Here is a 25279-nt window from a genome sequence, read left to right as displayed (position 1 = left end):
ATGTAACAGACATGAATTTTTCCACAGTACTAATGTGTGTGATCAATTGGTAATGAATAATAGAACTATGGAAACTATGGTTTTATGGGGCGCCTGGATGACTCAGTGGGTTAAAGCATCTGCCTTCAGCTCAGGTCATGGTCCCAGGGTCCTGGGATCAAACCCTGCATCAGGCTTTCTGCCGAGCAGAGAGCCTGCTTTCCTTCCTCTATGCCTGCCTCTCTGCCTCCTTGTGATCTCTTTCAGATAAATAAATAAATAAATAAATAATCAATCTAAACAAAAACAAAAAAAAAAGAAAAGAAAAGAAACCATGATTTTATGTGATGGTCTTAGACATTATTCAGCATTAATTTCATAATATAATGCTGCTTCTATTAGTCAAAATCATTGTGTCTCACCCACCTCAAAAATGAAATAAATGAGTTGAGCCCAGGTCATTAGGATATTCCAACCATCCATCTATACAAAATCCCCCACCCAGAGGTAATGTGAGCCCCTCTCTAATAGTCAAAATGTCAGTCTCAGTTCAGCAGACATCAATGGAGTCAACACCGTACTTGGTCCTGTACATTCTAATAAGATGCTTTCAGTATTGTTAGAATCAGCCATTTAAACAACCATTTAATTAGTAACCACTTACTTAGGATAGGAGGTTTTGTTGGTCTCTGGATGCTTTGGCTTTACTGTGTGTGGCCAAAGTGTCCTTGGTGAAGCTTAACTTATCCACAAGGAGAAGGGCAGCTAGAGGAAATGACTCCAAATATGACTTGTTTTTCCCTCCACAGAGGGGTTGTTTGCTCCACGCACAGGGCCACTCTCTTTTTAGGTTGTAACTCAAAGACACTATGGACCCATGTTGAAAACTGAGATTTACATTGACCTGGGATGACTTCTCAGACAGTGTCTTCATATTTAGCTGATTTCTCTCTAACAAAACTCTAATACTCAGGTCTCAGAGTCACTCCCCTATGGAGTCAGGCACTGAGAGGAAAGGTTTCAGTGGTATTAGGATATGGGGAAGACAAATGAAGGAATATCCCCAAAACAGAGTGAAAGTAAGTTTCTGTCCCTCCCCCTCCTCCACCTCCTGCACATAGTGGAGGTCTTCATCTTGACCCAGGCTTCATTAGAGGAAAGGGGCATCGGCCTTTTTCACAATCAGGCACATGTTAAATATAAATCTCCTAGTGCAAAAACTCAGGGAGACAGATGAGGAGTTAATGAATCTGAGGGACTAATTACCTACAAATGTTTTGGGCTTTCCTTTCAGCAATCATGTTTACCAGTGCTATTAAGTTGTACATAAACTTTGAATCTTCAATTGAAAAGGCATTTAAATCAGCTTAGTCTTCCTCAGAGAGCTTTTTCTTTTCCCCAACAAATGGCAGCAGGTGTTTTCCTGTTTGGGACTGGAGGATCAGTAATATAGTTTTTCTTTTCTTTTTTTTTCACTCAAGAAGCTGACAAATTTTATATGAATTTAGTAAACATAGTGATATCTTATTGGTATAATTTTGCTTTATTACAGAGGATTGACCCCATTACTGTGGTACTTAAACTTCCTCCCTGTACAGATGACAGAGCAGAAGTCCAAGGAATAGGGCCCCCAAATCCCATATGGAGTAACATTCAAGGAGGATTGGAAGTGAGGGCCCTGGGTCTCATCCAGGGCTTTTGCATCAACCTGCCTGAGGATCATGTCCCCCCACATGAGTTGAGCACCAGGTACGCCAGTGCATGAGGGTGCTGAGAAGTTAGTCCTACCAACTGTTTGCTGTGCTTTGCTCACTGAGTCTCTACTGCAAAGTAATAAGCAGTGGGCGGGACAGCAGTTTGAAAACTGGAACCAAGAGTCCACTTCCTATTTCAGTTTTCAATTATTTTATGGTAAATCTCTCTCTGAAATGATTTGCACAATATTTTACTCCCACATTTTTCTCTGGAGATGGCCAGAATCTTCAATTGCCAGCCTGTCACAGCTCCATTCAGTAGAAATAAAGATAAGTCACAATATGAGACACATTTTCTAATGTTGCATTTAAAAAAAGTTAAAGAAACAAATAAAATTCTAGGATTATTTTATTTTCTATGAGATATCGAAACAGGATTTCCCCATTTCTAAATTGAGCGTAGTAGCATTCATCTCAAGGGCAACTTCATTACTTCAACATGTAATTAATATAGAAATTATTAAGAAGGTATTCCATGTTTTTTTTTAATAGTCTCCAGAACATGGCTTGTATGTTACACAAGGAGCCCATCTCAGGTTGAACTAGCTGTGTTTCAAGTGCCCAGGAGTCACATGTGGCTAGTGGCTAGTGGCCACTGCATTGAGCAGCTTAGATTCTGCTCCAAATGCTTCAGTAACACTGTGCTTGACAACCTTCAGATCAGTCCCTCCAGACTGGACAGCTCCCTGGGTTTGCACCTGCCTGCACGCCAGGGGCTCCTTAGTTTCCAGGGTTCTGTGCAGTGCACCAATGTAGAGGGGAGGGGGCATTAGCCAGAGTCAGGGTGCTGAAAGTTGACCTCAGGACATCCCCAGAGACCCAGAGTCATTGAAATGTGCCAGGTCTTCAGTGTCCTGGGAGACAGAGACCTTTTTGCTCAGGGACCTGGTCAGAGCACAGGGCTGTGGTATGCCCAGGCAGCACAGTAGTACACGCCTTCGTCACTTTTCTCCAGTTTCAGCAGTGACAGAATACAGCTGTAGCTATCCTTGCCCTTCTTGGCATAAACTTTGTCTGCTTTCAGGACAAAATCCCGTTGCACAAGGGACGTGGACATGTCTAGGTAGAGGAGCCTCTTCGGCGCCGTACCCTCCTGTTGGCGGTACCAGTGGATGTAGCTGACCGAGCTGTCCACTTGGCAATCCAGAGAACGTGAACTGCCCACGCGTGCCACCAACAAAGCGGTCTGACTCAGCTTGAGCCCTGCTCCACCACCTGCAGGGGAGAGGGGAAAAGCGGTGAGACAGTGATGGACAGAAACCTCAGGGTGAACCCTATACTCTGCACCGGGGAATTAGTCAGGACTTACCGGGAAATAGGAGAGCACACAGGATAGCAAGGGGACCCAGCATGGTTCTGGATCCCACCTGGTGGAGAGAAAACCTGGGTGACCTCCTGGCTGCACCTGCTAGGAAGAGACTGTCTGGGTGTGTTGCAGAGGGCAGGTTAAGACCTGAGTGTCTGTTTCCCAGAGGCACCTGCAGTTACTAGTGAGAAAGAGGCTGGGAGGAGAGAGGGAGGGGCCAGAGGGCTAGGACAGGTCTGACCACAAGGCAGGAGGGAACATCAATGGTTAGGCTGCTAGGAATCACTGAGGACTGTTGGTGCAAGGAGGGCACCAGTGACATAACAGCAATCGTTGACTGGACCTGAGCACCATACTGACTGGTTTTTGCTCATTGTTTGACCAAATCCTGAAAGTCACCCTTGACATGAATGCTACTACCCTCAATTTAGAATTGGGGAAATCCTGGGTGTTAGTTTTTTTTAAGTAACTCTTCTGAGGCTATATTCCTACAGGGAATTAGGTGGGGATGTGAGCCAGGTCTGGCTGGAGACACATCTCAAGCCTCCAATGGTCACTCAGTACTGACCAGAGCAATGAGTGTGCAGGCTGCTCTGGAGGCAGGGATAAGCGCAGTGCAGAGATCCCTGCTGTAAAAGCAACAGGTCCCCAGAGCTAGCACTGGAGCATTTCTCCCAGAGGTCTCCTCAGAAGATGGAAATGCTCTAACGTGACATGACAGCTCGGCAGTCTTCGCCTAGCTAGTCTTCTCCTTTTCCTCATTTGTCAAAAGGACCTTATTAGGTTGCGTGCACAGTGAGCGGGGAATGTGAGCAAAACTTGTTGCCTGTCCCAGATGCATATAAAAAGCTCAAGAAATGTTGGGGATTGGTGTTTCATCTTAAAACTGGATTGGTTGCATTAGATGATTTCTGGGGTCCTCATAGTGTAGAATTTCAGGAAATAGGATAGTCCTGTGAAACCACGTGTGTGTGTGTGTGGTCAAAGGAAGAAACCTGCATTGAGCCAGGGGGCAGAGGAGACGGGGGGGGGGTGGCGGCAGGAACTGTCAGATCCTGTGTGAGATCCTTAGAAATTGTAAAGACAGGGCCTCAGAAGGGTCAGCTGAGAAAGGCATCAGGCATCTGAAATGACGTTTCCAGAGGTAAAGGCAGTAAAGTAAGTACAAGTTTGCTTGCCTGTTATCTAAAGTAGAGGAGGACCTCCTGGGTCTAGTTATTGTAATTAGCTATGCTAGTGAGAGCCTGTTGGCCTGGAAGGAGAAGGAGGGAAGGGGACTTGGCTGGGGCAGGGAGGTTTGGGTCCTTCACACCCACTACTAGACCCAGCTTCTGAACTCCTCCTCTTGGTAAACACTGAGAGGCACACATGCTAAGCTCTAGCCAAGATTCAAGGCTCAAGTGTCCCAAAATGCAGGCTCTGTGGTTGTGCTGAGCTGGTGAGGTGTTGACTAGAATATTCTGCTAAAAGAATAATCCAGGGCCATCATTCAGACACTCAGCAAGTGTCTAGGGCAGCTCTGCTAAATGTTAAGTAGGGAAGAGAGTGAGAATGGTGGTGACAATGGGGATTGACATCTGCACAGCATAACAACAGGTGGAAAGAGTTTGCATATGGAAGATGAGCAGTGTGGGGGTTGAGAAAGCCCATGAATTCTTCTCTTCCTGCTTTCTCTCTTTTCTAGATTTTCACCAATAAGGAAATCTTCCTTTGGGGGAGAAAATCCATAACCTTCTATTCTTTCATGAAAATAAATTTTATGTCACATTGTCAACATTCAGAACTCTGTTTCTCTCAATTACTGTTCCCATTTGTCTTCAAACACTGCTGACATTAAAGGCTCAACACCTGTTGGCTATGAGCAGTCTTAGCCTGTGCCAAACCTCCAGCCAAATGCTCTCTTGGGGGAGACAAATGACAAAAGTAAAACAATTCAGCCTGGAGGGTGTGGTGGTTGCTCCTTTCCTCAAAGGAGAACGGTCCATGGGTTAGGGAGCTCACAATCTCACAAGCAGGGGAGCACTCTGCCCCAGGGATTTTGGGCAAGAGGGAGTTTTATAGAGACTTCGAAGCAGTAAAGGGAAAACAGGGAGGAATAGCAGGTCAGTTAGGGGATAAGGAGATAGTGCTTGACTTAGGTTGATTGGACGGGGTTGCATACCTGATCTTACTTAGAACAGGGGAATCATTGCAGATTCCTGGTGTGTGGTGCCTGCCTAGTTGGGATATAGTCTGTTTTTGGTCAAGGGCAGCATTTACAGGGACAGGGAAGTTACCTAAATTTTGGTTTACTGACTCAGCACCCCAGGCAGGAATGGATCCATCCTGGGTCTGGAAATGCATTTCAACAGGTGACAATTGTGTTTTTCTACTTCTCTTCTTGCTGTGGTACATCTGTGCTCTTGTGTAAGTGGTGCTGAAAGGTCATATTGTTAAAAGACGGGCATATTTAAAAAAAATAATAAGGGAAACTTTTGAGCAAGACACAAAGGGTAGCCAAGACTTCACCCCACACTCATGTAGAGAGTGGAGGGTCCTGAGCAAGACCCTGTGTTCTCCAGGAAGAGAGAAATCAGGTGGCCCTTGAGGGAACAACACTTGACCAGCAATCTGTTCCCCCAGGTCATCCCACTGCTGCCATGAATGAAACTTCTCTGATGGCCCCAGACCATCAGACCATCAGCTCCAGAGGAGAGACAGGGGCTCAGAGCAGGTGTGGACTCAGGCAGACCCTGTGCAAAGAGCGAGGTGCTGAAGCTTGGACATTTCACTGAAACTCTGAGAGGCTGGTGTGCTTTCCCTGACCAGGAACAGCTCCCTTCTGACCCTGGGAGAATGTGAGATCTAATCCAGTTTGACTTCTTCTCTAGGTCACAGGGAGTAAGTTGGATGTACATGCGATGTCAACTCTTAGTGAGCACGAAAAGCTTAAAAACCGAAAACAGGAAAACCATTGATATGTTGTCTACAGGGAACAGCAGGTTCAGAGTGACTCCATGTGCCTGGAAGACTTCCAGACCTGCTGTCCTGGGGAATGTCCAGCAATGGGGCTCAGCCTGGGAGCCCAGCTCCCTCCACAGCCAACGATGTCATCTGATCAATAATGTGCTGAGGGAGGACGTCCTTCTCAGTTCAGAACTGCCAAATGGGACACTTGGGAGATTCTGAATGATACCTCCTAACTCTGGGAGGATTTATTGCACTGACAAGGATAGAATGACTGCTTCAGTCCACACCCTGCCACCTGGAGGATGTGTGTCCTTAGTAAAATCCCTGTAAATGGGAATAATATTGCTCACTCTCCAGACACCATCCACCATGGGCCAAGGATTGGGCTGAGTTAGTTGCTTTGTAAATCAATATTATCAGCCAGTCTGAAGTACGATGTGATTCTTATAACCACTTGTTTCTTATAATAACACAGCATCATAGTTATAACAACCACATCTGGCAGAACAGCTCATTGAAATCTTAAAATATTTTATATGTGCAGTCACATAAGTAATGGAGCCCTGATTTAAACACAAGACTAACAATTGCAAAACCTGTCACAGCATCCATTCTATACATGTAGAATTCTCTCTCTATATATATACACATACATAGAGACAGAGAGAGTTAGGTTTAAGCTCTAAAGATTAACAATTAGTAAGGTCATGAGAAAATTTTCAGAGAAGTTGCAGAACTTAGCAATATCTCGCACATGTCAAGGGAGCAAAGAGCAGAAGCTGTTCTTGAAGAACAGTCATTCCGGTAACAGTGCTGGACTTCAGAACACAATAGAAATTCTTCTAGCACTGGTGCATTAATAGCTGCTTGCCTTTTAGAGAGACTAATCTTTTTTAAGTTCGTAACAGTAGTCATTGATCCATTAAATAATGTCAAATACACTTTATTGAATACCATACATGGTACATATGGATTCCTTCCTTGCAAGAATAAAGTAGGTGTAATTCATCCCATTCTGAAGATGACAGAGTCTTCAGGAGGTTGAGTAGCCCCACCAAGAAGAGCTCACTGAGAACTTCAAGTCAGCCGGGTTAATAGGTTAATGAAGCACGTGCGCTATGTAACCTGTTGGATGTTTTTCACTCAGATATTAATTTATGTTCTCTCTGAGTTGTTGCTTTGAATGCGAATTGTGATCTAACCTAATAGGTTAGATAGGTTTCTTATTTGTTTTAAATAATGTGCTTCCCTCCTAAGAACTGCATCGGTTTACTTATTACTTACACTGGCTTCTACCACCCCCTCCTGGCCATTGCAGGTATGTCCTGCACTTGATCATCTTCAGTATTGCTCACCAGGTCAGTGAAGTCTATTACAGCAAAGAGTCACTTAGGAGTGGAAGGGCCCAGAAATACAAAGCAGAAAACCTGTTTTTTCCAACTGTGTACTTAGTGTGAGTGGTAGTTTTCGGTGAGTGGCTCGTCCTTGCAAAGCCCCCATTTCCCCAGCCTCAAATGAGAAAATGGACTGATAGGCTTGGTATCATACGTACCTGTGAAAACTACAGAGATTTGCTTGTGAATATGCATATTTACATTCATATACATGGAACAGCTTTCCTGTCAATCCATGTCTGTCCATCTGTCTGTCCCCCCAGTTCATTGCTCCTCAGTGCTGCTCTTGGTGCCCCTGGTGGGAGCCACTACATTACTTCATCCACCCACAGTGACAAACACTTGTGCTGCTGCCCAGACTGGCTGACACCAGCAAGGCTGTCCCTAAAAGCTCAGGGGTTGTACACTGGGAGTCCCCTGACCCCCATGCTGTCAGTCAGTCTACTGTTGACATCACTCTGGCCAGGTGTCATGTTATTGGGAATCTTAACTGGGGGATGGAGGGTCAAAGTCCTGTGGGATGATTTCTGGGCTCCCCAACAAGTAGGGGCCTGACCTCTGCATTTCATGGGTCCCTTCTGTGGGGAGACTGCCTTTCCATGCTGGACCTTGTGAGGGACAAAACTTAGTTTGCCAACACACTAGCCTGCTGGACCCTGGGAGGAGGGAGAGCACCAGCAGCCAGGGAGGGATGGGGCACCACGGAGAAGCCCACATTGGCCTGGTGCGTGTTCAAGGGCTGGAGACAGAGTGATGTGGACAGGAGCCGGTCCTGGCAGAGCTTTTCAAGGCATTAGGAGCTTCTGGCTCAGACAGGTATCTTTTGGGAGCAGCTGCCTTCGCAAAGTCAAGTGTCTAATTTGAATTGTTTGTCAGCTGGATTATGTGTTTGTCAGCTGATGTCAGCGGTGACCAGTGCCTTTTATTCCCAAAGTGATACTGTCACAGGTCCAGCCTCACATATGTTCTGTACCATCACCGTCTATAATGGTGAAGCCTCGTTTTCCAGTGTGAGCTCCTGGAAACTGCAATTCTCTCTACTGGTCACGACTATCCTTCCAGCTTTTTCCTCAGGGGCTTTCAGCTGGGAGTTCCCCATCATCCCATTCCCTTCTTGCCTGGATGCTGATGTGGTTACTTGATTTCCAAATGTCACCTCAAGAGGCAGAAGAAGAACCAGTTAGTGTCTCCCCAGGTTAGGCTCCTGAGAGCAGCTGGGACTGAGCTAGAAGGAAGACCCTGGAAGGGCTGATTTGAAGGGAGTTGCATTCGGGGGTAGGGGGTAGGGGTGTGGGTGTGTGTGTGAAGTGGGTCTCAGGTCTCCATTCTTCAGTGAGCCCAGAAGAAAACCAGAGCAGGTGGAGGACAAGGTGGGGAGAGAATGTGGCTCCTCTCTCCAGCTGTCAGGCCAGGCTTCCCTAGAAGACAGTGTGAGCCCTGGGGAAAAGGACATTCCAACACCTGAAACAGCCAGTGCCTCTTTGTTCCTGATGATCCCAGTCCTAGGACACTAAGCACTGTGCACATCTGAACAGCCCTGTCCCTCAGTGAAAGAGATATGGAAACCAGTCAGGCTGAGCTAAGACAGCAACTCTAAGAGTCAGCGACCCTCAAATCTCCTGTGGCTTCATAGGTGCTGTAAGCCTGTGCTTGAAAGGCCCGCCTGCAGCCCCTCAGACTTGATGTGCCAGGGGCAAAGCTTTCCACACCCTCTGTGTGTGCAGGATCATCAGTCTCATCATCCAAATCTAATATTGGGTGAGCCCCTTCCCCCCACTGCTTCTAAATGGTGAACATTATCAGTCCTCTTACTTTCTTCTCTTTCAAGGTGTTTTGGGTGTTCATGTTAATTTTAGTGTATGCTTGATAACTTGCTTCCCAAATGCCTGCTGCACTGAATCTTTAATGAATTTGCTAAGAACTACCATCATGACAATATTGAGTCTCCTAAATCATAACATGGATCCTCTCTGGACTTATTTAGATATTCTTTAATTTTTTTCTCTGCAATATTTATAATTTTCCACAAACAAGATTTGCTCTTCTTTTCTTAAATTAATTCCTAAATGTTTTATTTCTTTTGGTTCTGTTGTAAATGGAATTGTTTCCTAAATTTCATTTTCAAGTGGTCAAGCCAGTATATAGAAATCCAACTGATATTATGTACGTTGAATGTCTACCTTGTGACGATGCTGACCTTGTTCATGACTTCTACTTTTGGTTTTGTGTGCATGTAGATTCTATGGAATTACCTACAAACAAGACCATGTCATCTGTGGATGAAGACATTTTGGCAATTCCTTTTCAATCTCCTAGAGATCTTCGTATTTTTTCTAGTCGCACTCTCTAGCATCTGTATTACCATGTTGAATAGAAGTGTCAAGAGCAAACATCCCAATCTGGTTCCTGTTCTTTGGGGAAAAGCATTCAGTCCTTCAGCATTAAGAATGATGTCAGCTGTGGGTTTTCATAGATGCCCTTTATCAGGTTGAAGGTGTTCCTCTGTATTGAGATTGTTTCTTCTGCCAGTGGAACTATTCTCTTAAGCTCTCTAGTGAATAACATTTGTAGTGAATAACATTTGTAGTGAATAACATTTGTTATAGCTACTTCGAAGTAATTGCACACCTCAAAGAGTTTGTATTGAGTGGTAGAGGTTATCACCCCCTAACAATAGTCACACTTTTGTGATTCTTTGACGGTCTTTTATTTTTTTATTGAAAAATATTTGTCGAAAATATATTGTAGCAACTTGAGATTGTGACTTTTCTCCAGAAGGTTGCTTTCATTGCTGTTTGCATGCTGAGAAAGTTGCTTGGACTTAATCTGTGATATTCTATCTCCTACGGTATATGGCTGCTCATGACTCTCCTGTTTTATTTCTTAGTTTATTTTTCAGTCTAGCTTCCTGCGAATCACCCTGGGTCTACACACCTTCATGGTTGCCAAGATTACTTAGGGATGTGTCCCAGCAACTTGATTAAGACATTGCTTCTGTCAAATGGTTTTGTTGTAAGTCTTGGGTAGCACATTCCTATTTTACACAATTAGCCCATAGTTTGTACGTGCTAAAGTGTACGTCTTCTCAGCTATAGTTTTTCTGAGTCTTTTCATGGCTCCTCTATATATGATGATCACCTCATTTTCAACCAACCATGTGTGGCTGGGTTGGGCTTTTTTGAGTCCCTGCTAAGCACGCACGCAGCTTCAGCTGAGCACATGCTTGCTGCAGTCATGACCCCAGCCGCAGACCAGCAGAGGCCCTGGCCTTGCTGCTTGCACACCACACAGCTTGTCAGCTCACCTTCACATTTTCCCATCACATATTAACCCAGATCCTTACACTGTGTGACTTTGGATCCAATTCACAAGGCCTCTCCTATTTGGGAGGAAACTTCCAGCTCACTATGCTCGGTGTGGGAGCTGGGGGATGAACAGGAGCAACGCAGACGAGTGCACTGCTGTCGTTCCTGAATTCTGTAGGTTTTCAAATATAAACCATTCTCAAACAATTGTGCAAATTGGACATTCCCCAAACACTGAAATAGTAACTTTTGCTACTCTAGTCTACTTTTATTTTTAGCATTCATGGGAAGATTTGTTGACCATAAAGAGGACCTTGCTAACATTCACTTTTAAATTATGTAAACTATACATATTAGTGTGTTTTAATCCAATGTTTGGCTTTATTCAGAACTCCCAAATAATCCCAAGACATGTCAGCCCCATGAGGCTCAAATGCCATTATCTTGACAGATGGGCAGTGAGCCTAGAAACAGGAAGATGTGCTGTGACAATTTCCTCAGACCCGTTTTCGGGTGAGAAGGCATGTAATCTGCCCCAGTGTCTCTACAGCTGTTTAATAGGCTGGAAAGTGAAGCCTCGCAACAGCGATATATTTTTCTATGTATTTTACCACAAACTTCTCCTGAACTATGGGACATTTATGTGGTTAAGATTTGGAACACATCTTTTCTTAAGGTTCTCTTGTATTTACTCGCCTGTACCAGATAGGTTCTTGGCTATAATGCAGCAGACATTCTCAGGAAAAGAAAATATCCTATTTGAAGTATATTATCTGAGAGGATTAATGCAACTGTGAGGCAGACTGCTTCCTTCGTGTGTGAGTCAGCTCTATCCCTCACCTGCTACCCTGGTATTCCCTCAGTTACTTTTTTTAAGTCCCTTCCCTGATTGTGACAGTAACACAGGCTTTCTTAAAAAATGTGCAGAGAACAAGATCTTAGAACCTGTGAACGCTGTGACCACATCACTGTTGACAGTTTCTTTTATTTTGTGTTTGCACATTCATGTAATTGTCATAATGCCGATATTACTCATATCTTGTTTTAAATTCTAATGTAAAAGTAATAAAGTCATTTTGCTGTAGAGATTTTGGAAGGACCAGAAATGATTGAAATCACCTGGTTATTTTCTTTTTCTGATTTGCAAAAACACACACATATATATATACAGGTTTTTTTTTAATATATTGTTTTTATTTTTTATAAACATATATATTTATCCCCAGGGGTACGGGTCTGTGAATCGCCAGGTTTACACACTTCACAGCACTCACCATAGCACATACCCTCCCCAATATCCATAACCCCACCCCCCTCTCCCAAACCCCTCCCCCCATCAACCCTCAGTTTGTTTTGTGAGATTAAGAGTCACTTATGGTTTGTCTCCCTCCCAATCCCATCTTGTTTCATTTACTCTTCTCCTACCCCCTCAACCCCCCATGTTGCATCTCCTCTCCCTCATATCAGGGAGATCATATGATAGTTGCCTTTCTCCGATTGATTTATTTCGCTAAGCATGATACCCTCTAGTTCCATCCACGTCGTCGCAAATGGCAAGATTTCATTTCTTTTGATGGCTGCATAGTATTACATTGTGTATATATACCACATCTACTTCATCCATTCCTCTGTTGATGGACATCTAGGTTCTTTCCATAGTTTGGCTATTGTAGATATTGCTGCTATAAACATTCGGGTGCACGTGCCCTTCGGATCACTACGTTTGTATCTTTAGGGTAAATACCCAGCAGTGCAATTGCTGGGTCATAGGGTAGTTCTATTTTCAACATTTTGAGGAACCTCCATGCTGTTTTCCACAGTGGTTGCACCAGCTTGCATTCCCACCAACAGTGTAGGAGGGTTCCCCTTTCTCCGCATCCTCGCCAGCATCTGTCATTTCCTGACTTGTTAATTTTAGCCATTCTGACTGGTGTGAGGTGATATCTCATTGTGGTTTTGATTTGTATTTCCCTGATGCCGAGTGATGTGGAGCACTTTTTCATGTGTCTGTTGGCCATCTGGATGTCTTCTTTGCAGAAATGTCTGTTCATGTCCTCTGCCCATTTCTTGATTGGATTATTTGTTCTTTGGGTGTTGAGTTTGCTAAGTTCTTTATAGATTTTGGACACTAGCCCTTTATCTGATATGTCGTTTGCAAATATCTTCTCCCATTCTGTCAGTTGTCTTTTGGTTTTGTTCACTGTTTCCTTTGCGGTGCAAAAGCTTTTGATCTTGATAAAATCCCAATAGTTCATTTTTGCCCTTGCTTCCCTTGCCTTTGGTGATGTTCCTAGGAAGATGTTGCTGCGGCTGAGGTCGAAGAGGTTGCTGCCTGTGTTCTTCTCAAGGATTTTGATGGATTCCTTTCTCACATTGAGATCCTTCATCCATTTTGAGTCTATTTTCGTGTGTGGTGTAAGGAAATGATCCAATTTCATTTTTCTGCATGTGGCTGTCCAATTTTCCCAACACCATTTATTGAAGAGGCTGTCTTTTTTCCATTGGACATTCTTTCCTGCTTTGTCGAAGATGAGTTGACCATAGAGTTGAGGGTCTATTTCTGGGCTCTCTATTCTGTTCCATTGATCTATGTGTCTGTTTTTGTGCCAGTACCATGCAGTCTTGATGATGACAGCTTTGTAATAGAGCTTGAAGTCCGGAATTGTGATGCCACCAACTTTGGCTTTCTTTTTCAATATTCCTTTGGCTATTCGAGGTCTTTTCTCGTTCCATATAAATATTAGGATTATTTGTTCCATTTCTTTGAAAAAAATGGATGGTACTTTGATAGAAATTGCATTAAATGTGTAGATTGCTTTAGGTAGCATAGACATTTTCACAATATTTATTCTTCCAATCCAGGAGCATGGAACATTTTTCCATTTCTTTGTGTCTTCCTCATATTCTTTCATGAGTACTTTATAGTTTTCTGAGTATAGATTCTTAGTCTCTTTGGTTAGGTTTATTCCTAGGTATCTTATAGTTTTGGGTGCAATTGTAAATGGGATGGACTCATTAATTTCTCTTTCTTCTGTCTTGTTGTTGGTGTAGAGAAATGCAACTGATCTGTGCATTGATTTTATATCCTGACACTTTACTGAATTCCTGTACAAGTTCTAGCAGTTTTGGAGTGGAGTCTTTTGGGTTTTCCACATATAGTATCATATCATCTGCAAAGAGTGATAGTTTGACTTCTTCTTTGCCGATTTGGATGCCTTTAATTTCCTTTTGTTGTCTGATTGCTGAGGCTAGGACTTCTAGTACTATGTTGAATAGCAGTGGTGATAACGGACATCCCTGCCATGTTCCTGACCTTAGTGGAAAAGCTTTCAGTTTTTATCCATTGAGAATGATATTTGCGGTGGGTTTTTCATAGATGGCTTTGATAATATTGAGGTATGTCCTGTCTATCCCTACACTTTGAAGAGTTTTGATCAGGAAGGGATGCTGTACTTTGTCAAATGCTTTTTCAGCATCTATGGAGAGTATCATATGGTTCTTGTTCTTTCTTTTATTAATGTGTTGTATCACATTGATTGATTTTCGGATGTTGAACCAACCTTGCAGCCCTGAATAAATCCACTTGGATATTGGTCTGTAGTTCTCTTTTTTGATGGGATCCTTGTCTGGTTTTGGGATCAAGGTGATGCTGGCCTCATAAAATGAGTTTGGAAGTTTTCCTTCTATTTCTATTTTTTGGAACAGTTTCAGGAGAATAGGAATTAGTTCTTCTTTAAATGTTTGGTAGAATTCCCCCAGGAAGCCATCTGGCCCTGGGCTTTTGTTTGTTTGGAGATTTTTGATGACTGTTTCAATCTCCTTACTGGTTATGGGTCTGTTCAGGCTTTCCATTTCTTCCTGGTTCAGTTGTGGTAGTTTATATGTTCTAGGAATGCATCCATTTCTTCCAGATTGTCAAATTTGTTGGCGTAGAGTTGCTCATAGTATGTTCTTATAATTGTCTGTATTTCTTTGGTGTTCGTTGTTATCTCTCCTCTTTCGTTCATGATTTTATTTATTTGGGTCCTCTCTCTTTTCTTTTTGATAAGTCTGGACAGGGGTTTATCAATCTTATTAATTCTTTCAAAGAACCAGCTCCTAGTTTCGTTGATTTGTTCTATTGTTTTTTTGGTTTCTATTTCATTGATTTCTGCTCTGATCTTTATGATTTCTCTTCGCCTGCTGGGTTTAGGGTTTCTTTCTTGTTCTTTCTCCAGCTCCTTTAGGTGTAGGGTTAGGTTGTGTACCTGAGACCTTTCTTGTTTCTTGAGAAAGGCTTGTACCGCTATATATTTTCCTCTCAGGACTGCCTTTGTTGTGTCCCACAGATTCTGAACCGTTGTGTTTTCATTATCATTTGTTTCCATGAATTTTTTCAATTCTTCTTTAATTTCCTGGTTGACCCATTCATTCCTTAGAAGGATGCTGTTTAGTCTCCATGTATTTGGGTTCTTTCCAAATTTCCTCTTCTGATTGAGTTCTAGCTTCAGAGCATTGTGGTCTGAAAATATGCAGGGAATGTTCCCAATCTTTTGATACCGGTGGAGACTTGACTTAGGACCTAGAATGTGATCTATTCTGGAGAATGTTCCATGTGCACTAGAGAAGAATGTGTATTCTGTTGCTTTGGGATGAAATGTTCTGAATATATCTGTGATGTCCATCTGGTCCAGTGTGTCATTTAAGGCCTTTATTTCCTTGTTGATCTTTGGCTTGGATGATCTGTCCATTTCAGTGAGGGGAGAGTTAAAATCCCCTACTATTATTGTATTATTGTTGATGTGTTTCTTTGATTTTGTTATTAATTGGTTTATATAGTTGGCTGCTCCTACGTTAGGGGCATAGATATTTAAAATTGTTAGATCTTCTGGTTGGACAGTTCCTTTGAGTATGATAGAGTGTCCTTCCTCATCTCTTATTATAGTCTTTGGCTTAAAATCTAATTGATCTTATATAAGGATTGCCACTCCTGCTTTCTTCTGATGTCCATTGGCATGGTAAATTCTTTTCCACCCCCTCACTTTAAACCTGGAGGTGTCTTCGGGTTTAAGATGAGTTTCTTGTAGGCAACATATAGATGGGTTTTGTTTTTTTTATCCATTCTGATACCCTGTGTTTTTTGATTGGGGCATTTAGCCCATTAACATTCAGGGTAACTATTGAGACATATGAATTTAGTGCCATTGTATTGCCTCTAAGGTGACTGTTACTGTATACTGTCTCTGTTCGTTTCTCATCTACTACTTTTAGGGTCTCTCTTTGCTTAGAGGACCCCTTTCAATATTTCCTGTAGAGCTCGTTTGGTGTTTGCAAATTCTTTCAGTTTTTGTTTGTCCTGGAAGCTTTTAATCTCTCCTTCTATTTTCAATGATAGCCTAGCTGGATATAGTATTCTTGGCTGCATGTTTTTCTCGTTTAGTGCTCTGAATATATCATGCCAGCTCTTTCTGGCCTGCCAGGTCTCTGTGGATAAGTCTGCTGCCAATCTAATATTTTTACCATTGTACGTTACAGACTTCTTCTCCCGGGCTGCTTTCAGGATCTTTTCTTTGTCACTAAGACTTGTAAATTTTACTATTAGGTGACGGGGTGTGGACCTATTCTTATTGATTTTGAGGGGGGTTCTCTGAACCTCCTGGATTTTGATGCTTGTTCCCTTTGCCATATTGGGGAAATTCTCTCCAATAATTCTCTCCAATATACCTTCTGCTCCCCTCTCCGTTTCCTCTTCTTCTGGAATCCCAATTATTCTAATGTTGTTTCGTCTTATGGTGTCACTTATCTCTCGAATTCTCCCCTCGTCGTCCAGTAGCTGTTTGTCCCTCTTTTGCTCAGCTTCTTTATTCTCTGTCATTTGGTCTTCTATATCGCTAATTCTTTCTTCTGCCTCATTTATCCTAGCAGTGAGAGCCTCCATTTTTTATTGCACCTCATTAATACCTTTTTTGATTTCAACTTGGTTAGATTTTAGTTCTTTTATTTCTCCAGAGAGTGCTTTTATATCTCCCGAGAGGGTTGCTTTAATATCTTCCATGCCTTTTTCAAGCCCGGCTAGAATCTTGAGAATCGTCATTCTGAACTCTATACCTGACATATTACCAATGTCTGTATTGATTAGATCCCTAGCCTTTGGTACTGCTTCTTGTTCTTTTTTTTGTGGTGAATTTTTCCGCCTTGTCATTTTGTCCAGATAAGAGTATATGAAGGAGCAAGTAAAATACTAAAAGGGTGGCAACAACCCCAGGAAAATATGCTTTAGCCAAATCAGAAGAGATCCCAAATCGTGAGGGGGGAGAAAGGGGATGAAAAGGGTTTCAGAAAGAAAAAAGAAAAAAAAAAGAAACTATTAAAAAAAGAAAGCCGATAAAGAAAAAATATAAAAAGAGGAAAAATATATATATATATATATTAGATAAACTATTTAAAGAACGTTAAAAAAGAAAACGGTAAAAGTTAAAAAAATTTAGCAGAAGAAGAGAAAAGAAAAAAAAATTGAAAAAAAAAATTCAATTAACTGCAAGGCTAAAAAATCATGGTGAGAAAGCCATGAGTTCTGTGCTTTGCTTTCTTCTCCTCTGGAATTCTGCCGCTCTCCTTGGCATTGAAACTGCACTCCTTGGTAGGTGAACTTGGTCCTGGCTGGGTTTCTCATTGATCTTCTGGGGGAGGGGCCTGTTGTAGTGATTCTCAAGCTTCTATGCCCCAGGCGGAATTGCACCGCCCTTACCCGGGGCCGGGTTGAGTAATCTGCTCGGGTTTGCTGGGTTTGCTTTCGGGAGCGTTTGTTCCCTGAGCGCTTTCTGTAGAGTTCCAGAAGACGGGAATGAAGATGGCGGCCTCCTGGTCTCTGGCCTGGAGGAGCCGAGAGCCCGGGACCCCACTCCTCAGTGCGCCCTCAGAGAACAGCGCCCAATGACTCCCGTCACCCTGGCCTCCGGCCGCACTCCGAGCTGACCGAGCCTGCGACCGGTTCAAGGCAACCCCGAGCTGAGAGTCACTCCTCAGCTCTGTCTCTGTAGCCGGCTTCCCCGTTCTAATACCGGTAAGCTCTGTGACACTCAGACACCCCCGATCCTTCTGTGACCCTGCGGGACCTGAGGCTGCGCTGACCCCGCCTGGGCTTCACCCCAGTTAAGCCTCTGGAGCGATGTCCCTCAGCAGAACAGGCTTTTAAAAGTCCTGATTTTGTGCTCCGCTGCTCCGCCGGGAGCCGGGAGCCGGCCCCTCCCCCCGCGGTCTATCTTCCCGTCGCTTTGGATTCACTTTTCCGCCAGTCCTACCTTTCAGATAGTGGTTGATTTTCTGTTTCTAGAATTGCTGTTCTTCTTCTCTTCAATCTCCCGTTGGATTTGTAGGTGTTTGCAATCTTTAGATAAGCTATTGCTGATCTTCCGCTACCCGAAGTAGTCTCAGCCTGCTACTTCTCCGCCATCTTGACTCCTCCTCCAGGTTTTTATTTTTATAAATATGCTCTTATGGGATATACAGGTTTTTCATTACATATTTGTTTTTGCATGATAGCATGAGTATTTACCGAATTGTTGCCTAATACATAAATATAAATTTTAGTGCAAAATATTTCATAGAAATATAATAATTATTTGACTTTTTTTATTCTTAAACATTTAGACTTTTTCTGGTTTTAGAGAAAAATATGCATGATGGAAAACAGGTATTATTTTGTCAGAACTATTTCATGAATAAAAAATTGCTAGATGTAATGACACAAATGTGTGCATTTGTGCAGGTCAGGTAGGCTCCATCTGCGCTGTTCTGAGAATAGACCAAATGACAGAATTGCCACCAGTAGGGGTGTGGGAGTCTGAGGATTAACCAGAAGGAGTTTTGCAAGGTGGAGAAGGGGGCTAGGAGGGTATGTACATTCTGGCGTTGGGACCCAAATCTCCAGAATTCGGTGGTGTGGTCACATAATATCCTGTGTCAGGTGGAGAGTCACATATACACCAGGTCCACTGTCTAAGCAAGAGGTGAATTTGCAATGTACCTTGAGAAAGAGCTGTCTCCCACACATCCTGGGCTGAAGGAGTAACATGGGCCCATGTTCACGGAAGCCAAAGCTCACACTGAAGTTGATGCTCTGTATAGAACAGGAGGAGTGAAGTCTATGGTGAGAATATGCTTTATGAAGTCAGACCATAAAAGCCAAAGTAGTGATCTCTGTAGTAGAGTTTTTTTTCTCCAAGGCCTGAACAGATTGATCCCGGGATTGGACACAATCTCTGTTCCATGTTTGGGTGGCGTGTGGGTGTGGACACTTACTTTTTATGTTCACATCACTGAACAGCCCTCCTCTGCTCCACACCCTCCCAAACACACTTATCTTTTGTGCAAGTCTTCTACTGAGCATTGCTCGGCCTGGCTCTGCAGTCACTTATCCCTGTAGGGGACTGGCATGACTCAGTCTGTGAAATTCAGTGACACAGTTGAACTCAGAGTCTCCTTATGTCCATGTGTTCTTGTGAGGAAAGAAGAACTTGCTGTTGTGTCGTCTACAGTCACCCTGTGTTAATAACCTCATGGGCATTGGTCTCATGTCACCCTGCCTACACGGACAAAATGAGACCAAAAGTCTGAGCCTCAGTAAATCATCTGCCATAGGATCCCGGTGGAATGTCGGGGATCACCTAGTGCTACAAGAAATCTCTGCTGTTTCCTTCAGAACAGTGTCATCGGAGTGGACTGAGTGTGCAGCAACTCAACAGCCCTGGGCATACAATCCTAACTCACAAAACAGCTACAGGAATGAACTTGGTATAAGTAGAAGGACCCTCACCCACGCCAAAGAGTATAATTCACAGCAGGAGCATATGTGCAGATGGATGTTTTCTTTCCATTAGCTGTGGCCTTTTGAGAATGAGCAAAGTTGGCTGTGGTTTAACTGTTCTTATTTCATCTTTCAACACCAGAGCCAATGGTTGCAGAGCCCCAACCAGCAGGGGCCAGTTTGACTTCAAGCACTTCCAGGAATCAGCCACATTTGAAGGAGTACATAGCGCCCTCCTTCCACCCACACTGTTTCCAGTATCACCACCCTCCCCCCTCTTTGCACCTCCCAGTCCAGGGCAGCCCAGGTCCAGTTGGGGAAGGAAAGTGCTAGAGAGTTGAGCCACAGGACAGAGCACCTAGGACCCCCAGCAGTGACATTAGCCCACAGGGCTTAACTAATTTGCTAGTTTCCTCTCTGTGCCTCCATGCTTTCCACACAAAGAAATAGTTTCACATGGCTGAGTAAAGGCCCAGACATTTGTCCTAAGAGGTCTGAAGAAATTTTTGACAAGGAGTAGATCAAAATTAAATTTCCTCTTTCTTGTATCTTGTGGGCTTTATGTTGTTTCCACATGGGAACCTCTACTTGGTTTCCAAAAGCACCTGTTTCACAAGAACTGAATCTGATTGTAAAGAAAGAAAAAATCCTTCCCAATTTTAAATGAGGTATTGTTTAAATTCTAATATATTAAAGTTACTACATTAAATGGATTTATTAACAAAAATACAAAAATAAACAATCACTACCTTTTTTGCCACTTACCACACACTGATTATTTTGTTTTATATCCATGTGTGTAGAAATATACATACACATATTAATGAGTGCCCTAATTGTTAGTGTGTTTGCATGTGTATGTGTGTGTTTCTCTTATTTCTAATGTAGAGCTGCCAACAGTAGAGGCTAATGTTGTTGAGCATTCACATGTACCAGGAAAGTTAACTCATTTTATCCACACATCTCCAAGAGATAGGTCACTTTAACTCCATTTGATAAGTGACAAAATTATGTCACAAAGAGTTCAAATAGCTATAGAACCAAGATTAAGCCCTAACATATGGAGTTCAGAAGTCAAGCACTTAACCCCTCTGCCATTATACCTTTTCAGTGTTAGTGCAGCTCTCTTGGGGTTCTTGTGACATCAGGAAATCTGGTGCCTGTGACACACTGGGACAGGTCTGAGCATAGCCACCAGTCATGTGACATGTTATAGTGTCACCACCAGAGTGTATTAAACCAAATGAGACTGAATCTGCTAAACTTTGCAAGAGAAATAACCTGGGAAACTTCACTGTCTGTGGCTCACCTAGGCCCCAAAGAAAGTATCATAAGGACTATCTCAGAGAAAGAATTAGAAAAGTGTAATTGATCACTTATTACAAGTGATGCTGAATTGGAAGATTCAGTTGTCATGCTGTCCTTTACTTTGGACTCTCAGTTAGCACCAAAGAAATTAACACAGAGGCCAAAGTAGACTTTTGATTGCTTTTATTGTGCCTATTATGAAAAACACACAAATGTCAGGTAACTAGCATGGTGGCTTCCAGGTATACAAAATGAAGACTTCAACGCAGTTATCTGGTTAAAGAGTTCAAGGAATGCAGTTATGTAAGGTGTATGGTCGCTGTACCCAGAGGCATGGGGACTGGAAGGCTGGGAGCTGGTGGACAACAATGAGAGGGCGGTGCAACAGACTCTGTGGATGCCCCCTGGCCCCGCCCCTGAGTCATGGCAGAATTTGTTCTAGCTGCAGAGTGAAAGATTCTGTTTGCCCAGGGGTTTGTAAACCTGTTCTCGGATAATGACACAAGAAGAAGACACATGTGAACTGAAATAACCCAATCTCAGAAAGAAGGCTCACTAGATCCTCAGCAGACACTTTTAGGGACACTAGCCAATGGCAAGAAGTGACACCTTGTGCCACCATGTGTTAGGAACTCTTCCCACTGCCACTGAGTGCTGGTCTCCCAAGCAGACAGATGACGATGATGACAGAGTAGACCAGGCTCTTCAAGAGGAGGAGAAGGTAGGTATAGTAGGCAGATGTATTCCCAAGTTGCAGCTGCAGGGTGTCTAAAAGAAGCATTTCATTAATGTCACGTGTTGTTTTGAAAGGCTAGGACTTATTAATGGGCGAAGGGTGACTGATTACACTTCTGATGACTTAGGTTGAAATGACACACTCACACCAGCACAACTGGAGAATAAACACCTACATCACCATCTCCACCACCACCGTCCCCAAGACAACTCAGAACACAGTTTACTGGTCAAGTCACTCAAACATCTATGAAATTCACCTAGAACTTTCCAAAGTAATAAAAAGTAAGGTTGTGTTTATAATGAATGAATTCAATGGGAAAACGGCATTGGTGATAAATAGCTTTTAACATTCCTTCTTCCCTACCATGTTTCAAAGTAAGAATAAGAGGCAATATAAGTTCTGTAGAAATTTCATTGATAGCAATTAGTTTAAAGCAGATACAATATCTGGACTTTGTAACACATCAGAATTGTGTTTGATCTATAAATCTGACTCATGAAAAAAAAAACAGAATAATAAGAGGCAATAACCACTAAGTACAAACTAGCTGTTACTTATTTTGACACCTTTGTATGCAAAGCTTAAACCTTATTAAATTTTTCAATAATTTATGAGATTGTTATTATTTCCATTCCCGTTTTTACAAATAAACTGAGGATAGAGATAGAAGGGCTGATTTCATGCAATTTCATGTAAGTACCTGAAGCCAGATTTCAATCCCAGCAACACGGCATTTAAGAACACTTTCTTAGCTACTCGATATAATTCTGCATATTCACATGCAAAAAATAACAAAGACATCAAAATGATTAAGCAAAACTATAAATTAGGATGATTATAACGAAGAAGGTGATGATGATGGTTAGAGCCCACAAGTCCCATGATATTGGACACGGAGGGTGGATCAGCAAGGCTAGAACCAATCCTCTTCACCATTACCCTTGTTCATATATGGGGAGAAAACGCCAGGAGCTAGTTCTTACGATGTAGTAGCTAAGTGAGATACCTACACTAGACATTTCACATATGTCACGTTATATCTTCTATGACTGAGTTAGGTGTTATTTGTGTTATTTTTGGTGTGTTCAGAAAATGTAAATAGTTTAGCCATAGTCATGGAACTGATAATTAAAAGAGTGGAGTTTAAGTCCACTCTGTGGCACCAGAAGGCCTGCACTCACACCCCCTCCCCATGTGTACACCTGTCTCAGGGTCTCGGGTTGGGAATTAGAGGAAGAATAAAAACTAAGATAGTATATGAACTCTTAATTCAGATGATCTGGGACAAAGCCCTAGATTCGCCGTGTGGTATGGAGACAAATAAATTTAGCTCATTGCCTTCCTGTGTAAAATGGGAATAAAATCCTTCACGGTGAGTATTAGGAGAATTAAACAAAATGCACTCATAGTGCAGCACACCTTCTGTACGAGAAGCTCTCAGTGTCAGTTCATGTTACTAACTACCAGCAAGAACATTTTTTTTTTTTTAAATTGGAAGCAATCCGAAAAAAAATGTAGAAGCAATTGATATCCTGTTTTCCTCAGTCAGTAGTAACAAATGTCACAGAAGCGAATGAATTCCATTGTTGAAAGAATTCAGAGCACATCACTGCACCCCTAATTTATAGTCCTCTCACACCCAAAGCAGCATTTACTGTGTGATGATGATTCCTGAGAGATGATGGATTGTCTTAAAATATCACTCAGTCTATTGTTCAAGATCCAGCCATTCTGAGGTATTTTCTGAAGCCAGGGAAGTTCAATGGTGATGTTGATGAGGAGGAAAAAATGCGACAACAGAACATAAAGGCAAACATAGACAAAAATCTTACCATTTTCATCATTCAGAGAAGATTTTGTGGAGTTAATAGCAGCAAGCTCTGAAAGAAATGAGTGCAAGTATTATTCAATTGTTCAAATCCATTATTTGATGTGTGTCTGTGTTCTGGAGAGATAGATGATACATAATTAGAAGATAGATAGGTAGATGATAGATAACAAATAGTAACCAGAGAGGAGAGCCTTTACTAATATGAGCTCCACAATTCCAGGTTAATTGTTCTGACTCTGTGTAATTCAGTAAATCAATCCAAAATTGTATTTCTGCACATGAAGATGTTAAACTTCATAAATTATGCATTTCTTTCTTTTTTTCCCCCAGAGCTGGAGGATAAATGCCTAAGACTATCTTGTTTTCCTTCTCTGCTCATAGCTCCTAGCACAGTGCCTACTGCAAAGTAGGTGTCGTATAAAAATGTGTTGAATGGAAAAATAAACAGAAACTGGCTGCTGTACAGTCCTCAGCACCCACTGCTGACATGAAGTGCTGTTACCAAGATGAATCCATCCAACCCTAGAATCACAGCAGAATCTTACATGTTGGAAGGAGTCTGGTTTAGGACAATTTCCCATCTAAGCAAAAGAATGCAGTCCTACCTTTCAAATCACACAAGCTTCAGTATCCCCAGATACCACACATGATTTTCTGGAGTGGTGGTATTTGCAGATATGACAACAATATGAATGAAAGCTAATACCTATTAAATGATTATTACTGTGCCAGACACTGTGTTAAAGTTCACATGTATGATGTCATCTGATCCCCCAGTTACACCGATATAAGCTGAATTTGAAAGACTCTGTCTTACCCAGAACAAAATAAGATTTAAAGGGTCTATGTACCTTGCAAAATCATAGCAGTGATTGTTAGAGCCAGCCCTCAAAGGATGGTTGTGGGCATTTAGATTAGTGAGAGCATGTGAAAAGTACTGTGTAAAACACCCCATAGAAATCTAACATAACTCCCCATTGTGCACTCTCAAACAGCATCTGTTCCAGATATCTTAGCCTTTCATCTTAGCAAATGAACTTTTCATTAAAGATGCTCATTTAAAAATATATATATTTATTTATTTGAGAGGGAGAGAGCATGAGCAGGGGAAAGAGACAGAGTTAGAGGGAGAAGCAGACTCCCCACTAAACAGAGAGCCCAGGGGCACCTGGGTGGCTTAGTCAGTTAAGTGGCGTTCTTTGGCTCAGATCATGATCCTGGGTCCTGGGATCCAGCCACCCTTCAGGTTCCTTGCTCAGTGGGGATCCTGCTTCTCCCTCTCCCTCTGCTTACCTGTAGCTCCCCCTACTTATGCCCTCTCTCTCTCTCTCCCTCATTCTGTCTCTCTCTCTCTCTGTGTCAAATAAATAAATAATTAAAAATTATTAAAAAAATAAACAGGGGGCCCAATGCAGAGCTCAATCCCATGACCCTGGCTGGGATTAAGACCTGAGCCAAAGGCCTGTGCTTAACCAAAGGAGCCACCCGTTCACCCCTGAATGTGAACTTGTTTGCAGAGTAGAATGAAGCCCAAGTCACATTTAGAGCCATCTGAACACACACAAAAAAGAAGTTATATTTACCTATAGTGTAGAAGACAAAACAAAACACAAAATCACCCAACATACATACAAAGACAAAAATCAGTAAAATGATCATTGAGCACAGGATACAGGAAAAGATAGTTGCAAGGCTCTTTTGTTTTATCCTTTTTCTTTTCTATTTATCTTTGTCCACAGAGACATGGTTATGATGTGCAATTTTATGTACTCCACACTATCTTATTTTCGTGTGCTCTTGAAGAAATTTGTTTGAGATATAATCATTTGAGTAAAACCCAGGAAGGAAAATCTTACTGTAATTATATTAATTATAATTAAAATTACTACAATTGTTAGATGTTTATGTTATAGATACTTACTATATACA

At 42.3% G+C, this 25279-nt stretch overlaps 3 gene segments (V, D, J or C); all 3 read right to left on the bottom strand.

Moving 5' to 3' along the window:
• The window catches only part of LOC125080858 (T cell receptor gamma constant 1-like), a 146946-nt gene that overhangs the window by 98935 nt on the left and 22732 nt on the right, over positions 1-25279 (bottom strand).
• Positions 2541-3197, bottom strand: LOC125080859 (T cell receptor gamma variable 4-like). The segment is given in 2 exon segments: positions 2541-2948; positions 3043-3197. Coding segments are annotated over 2 exon segments (369 nt in total).
• LOC125080861 (T cell receptor gamma constant 2-like) overlaps positions 21272-25279 on the bottom strand; it is a 90256-nt gene continuing 86248 nt past the window's right edge. The window contains 2 exon segments of the C gene segment in view: positions 21272-21548; positions 23352-23399. Of these exon segments, the coding sequence occupies positions 21406-21548; positions 23352-23399 (191 nt within the window).

Source organism: Lutra lutra, chromosome 11 (assembly GCF_902655055.1).
Source record: "Lutra lutra chromosome 11, mLutLut1.2, whole genome shotgun sequence".
In the NCBI taxonomy this organism is placed as follows: domain Eukaryota; kingdom Metazoa; phylum Chordata; class Mammalia; order Carnivora; family Mustelidae; genus Lutra; species Lutra lutra.
Note: the sequence above shows the minus strand (reverse complement) of the source record. Positions and strands in the feature narration are given on the sequence as shown.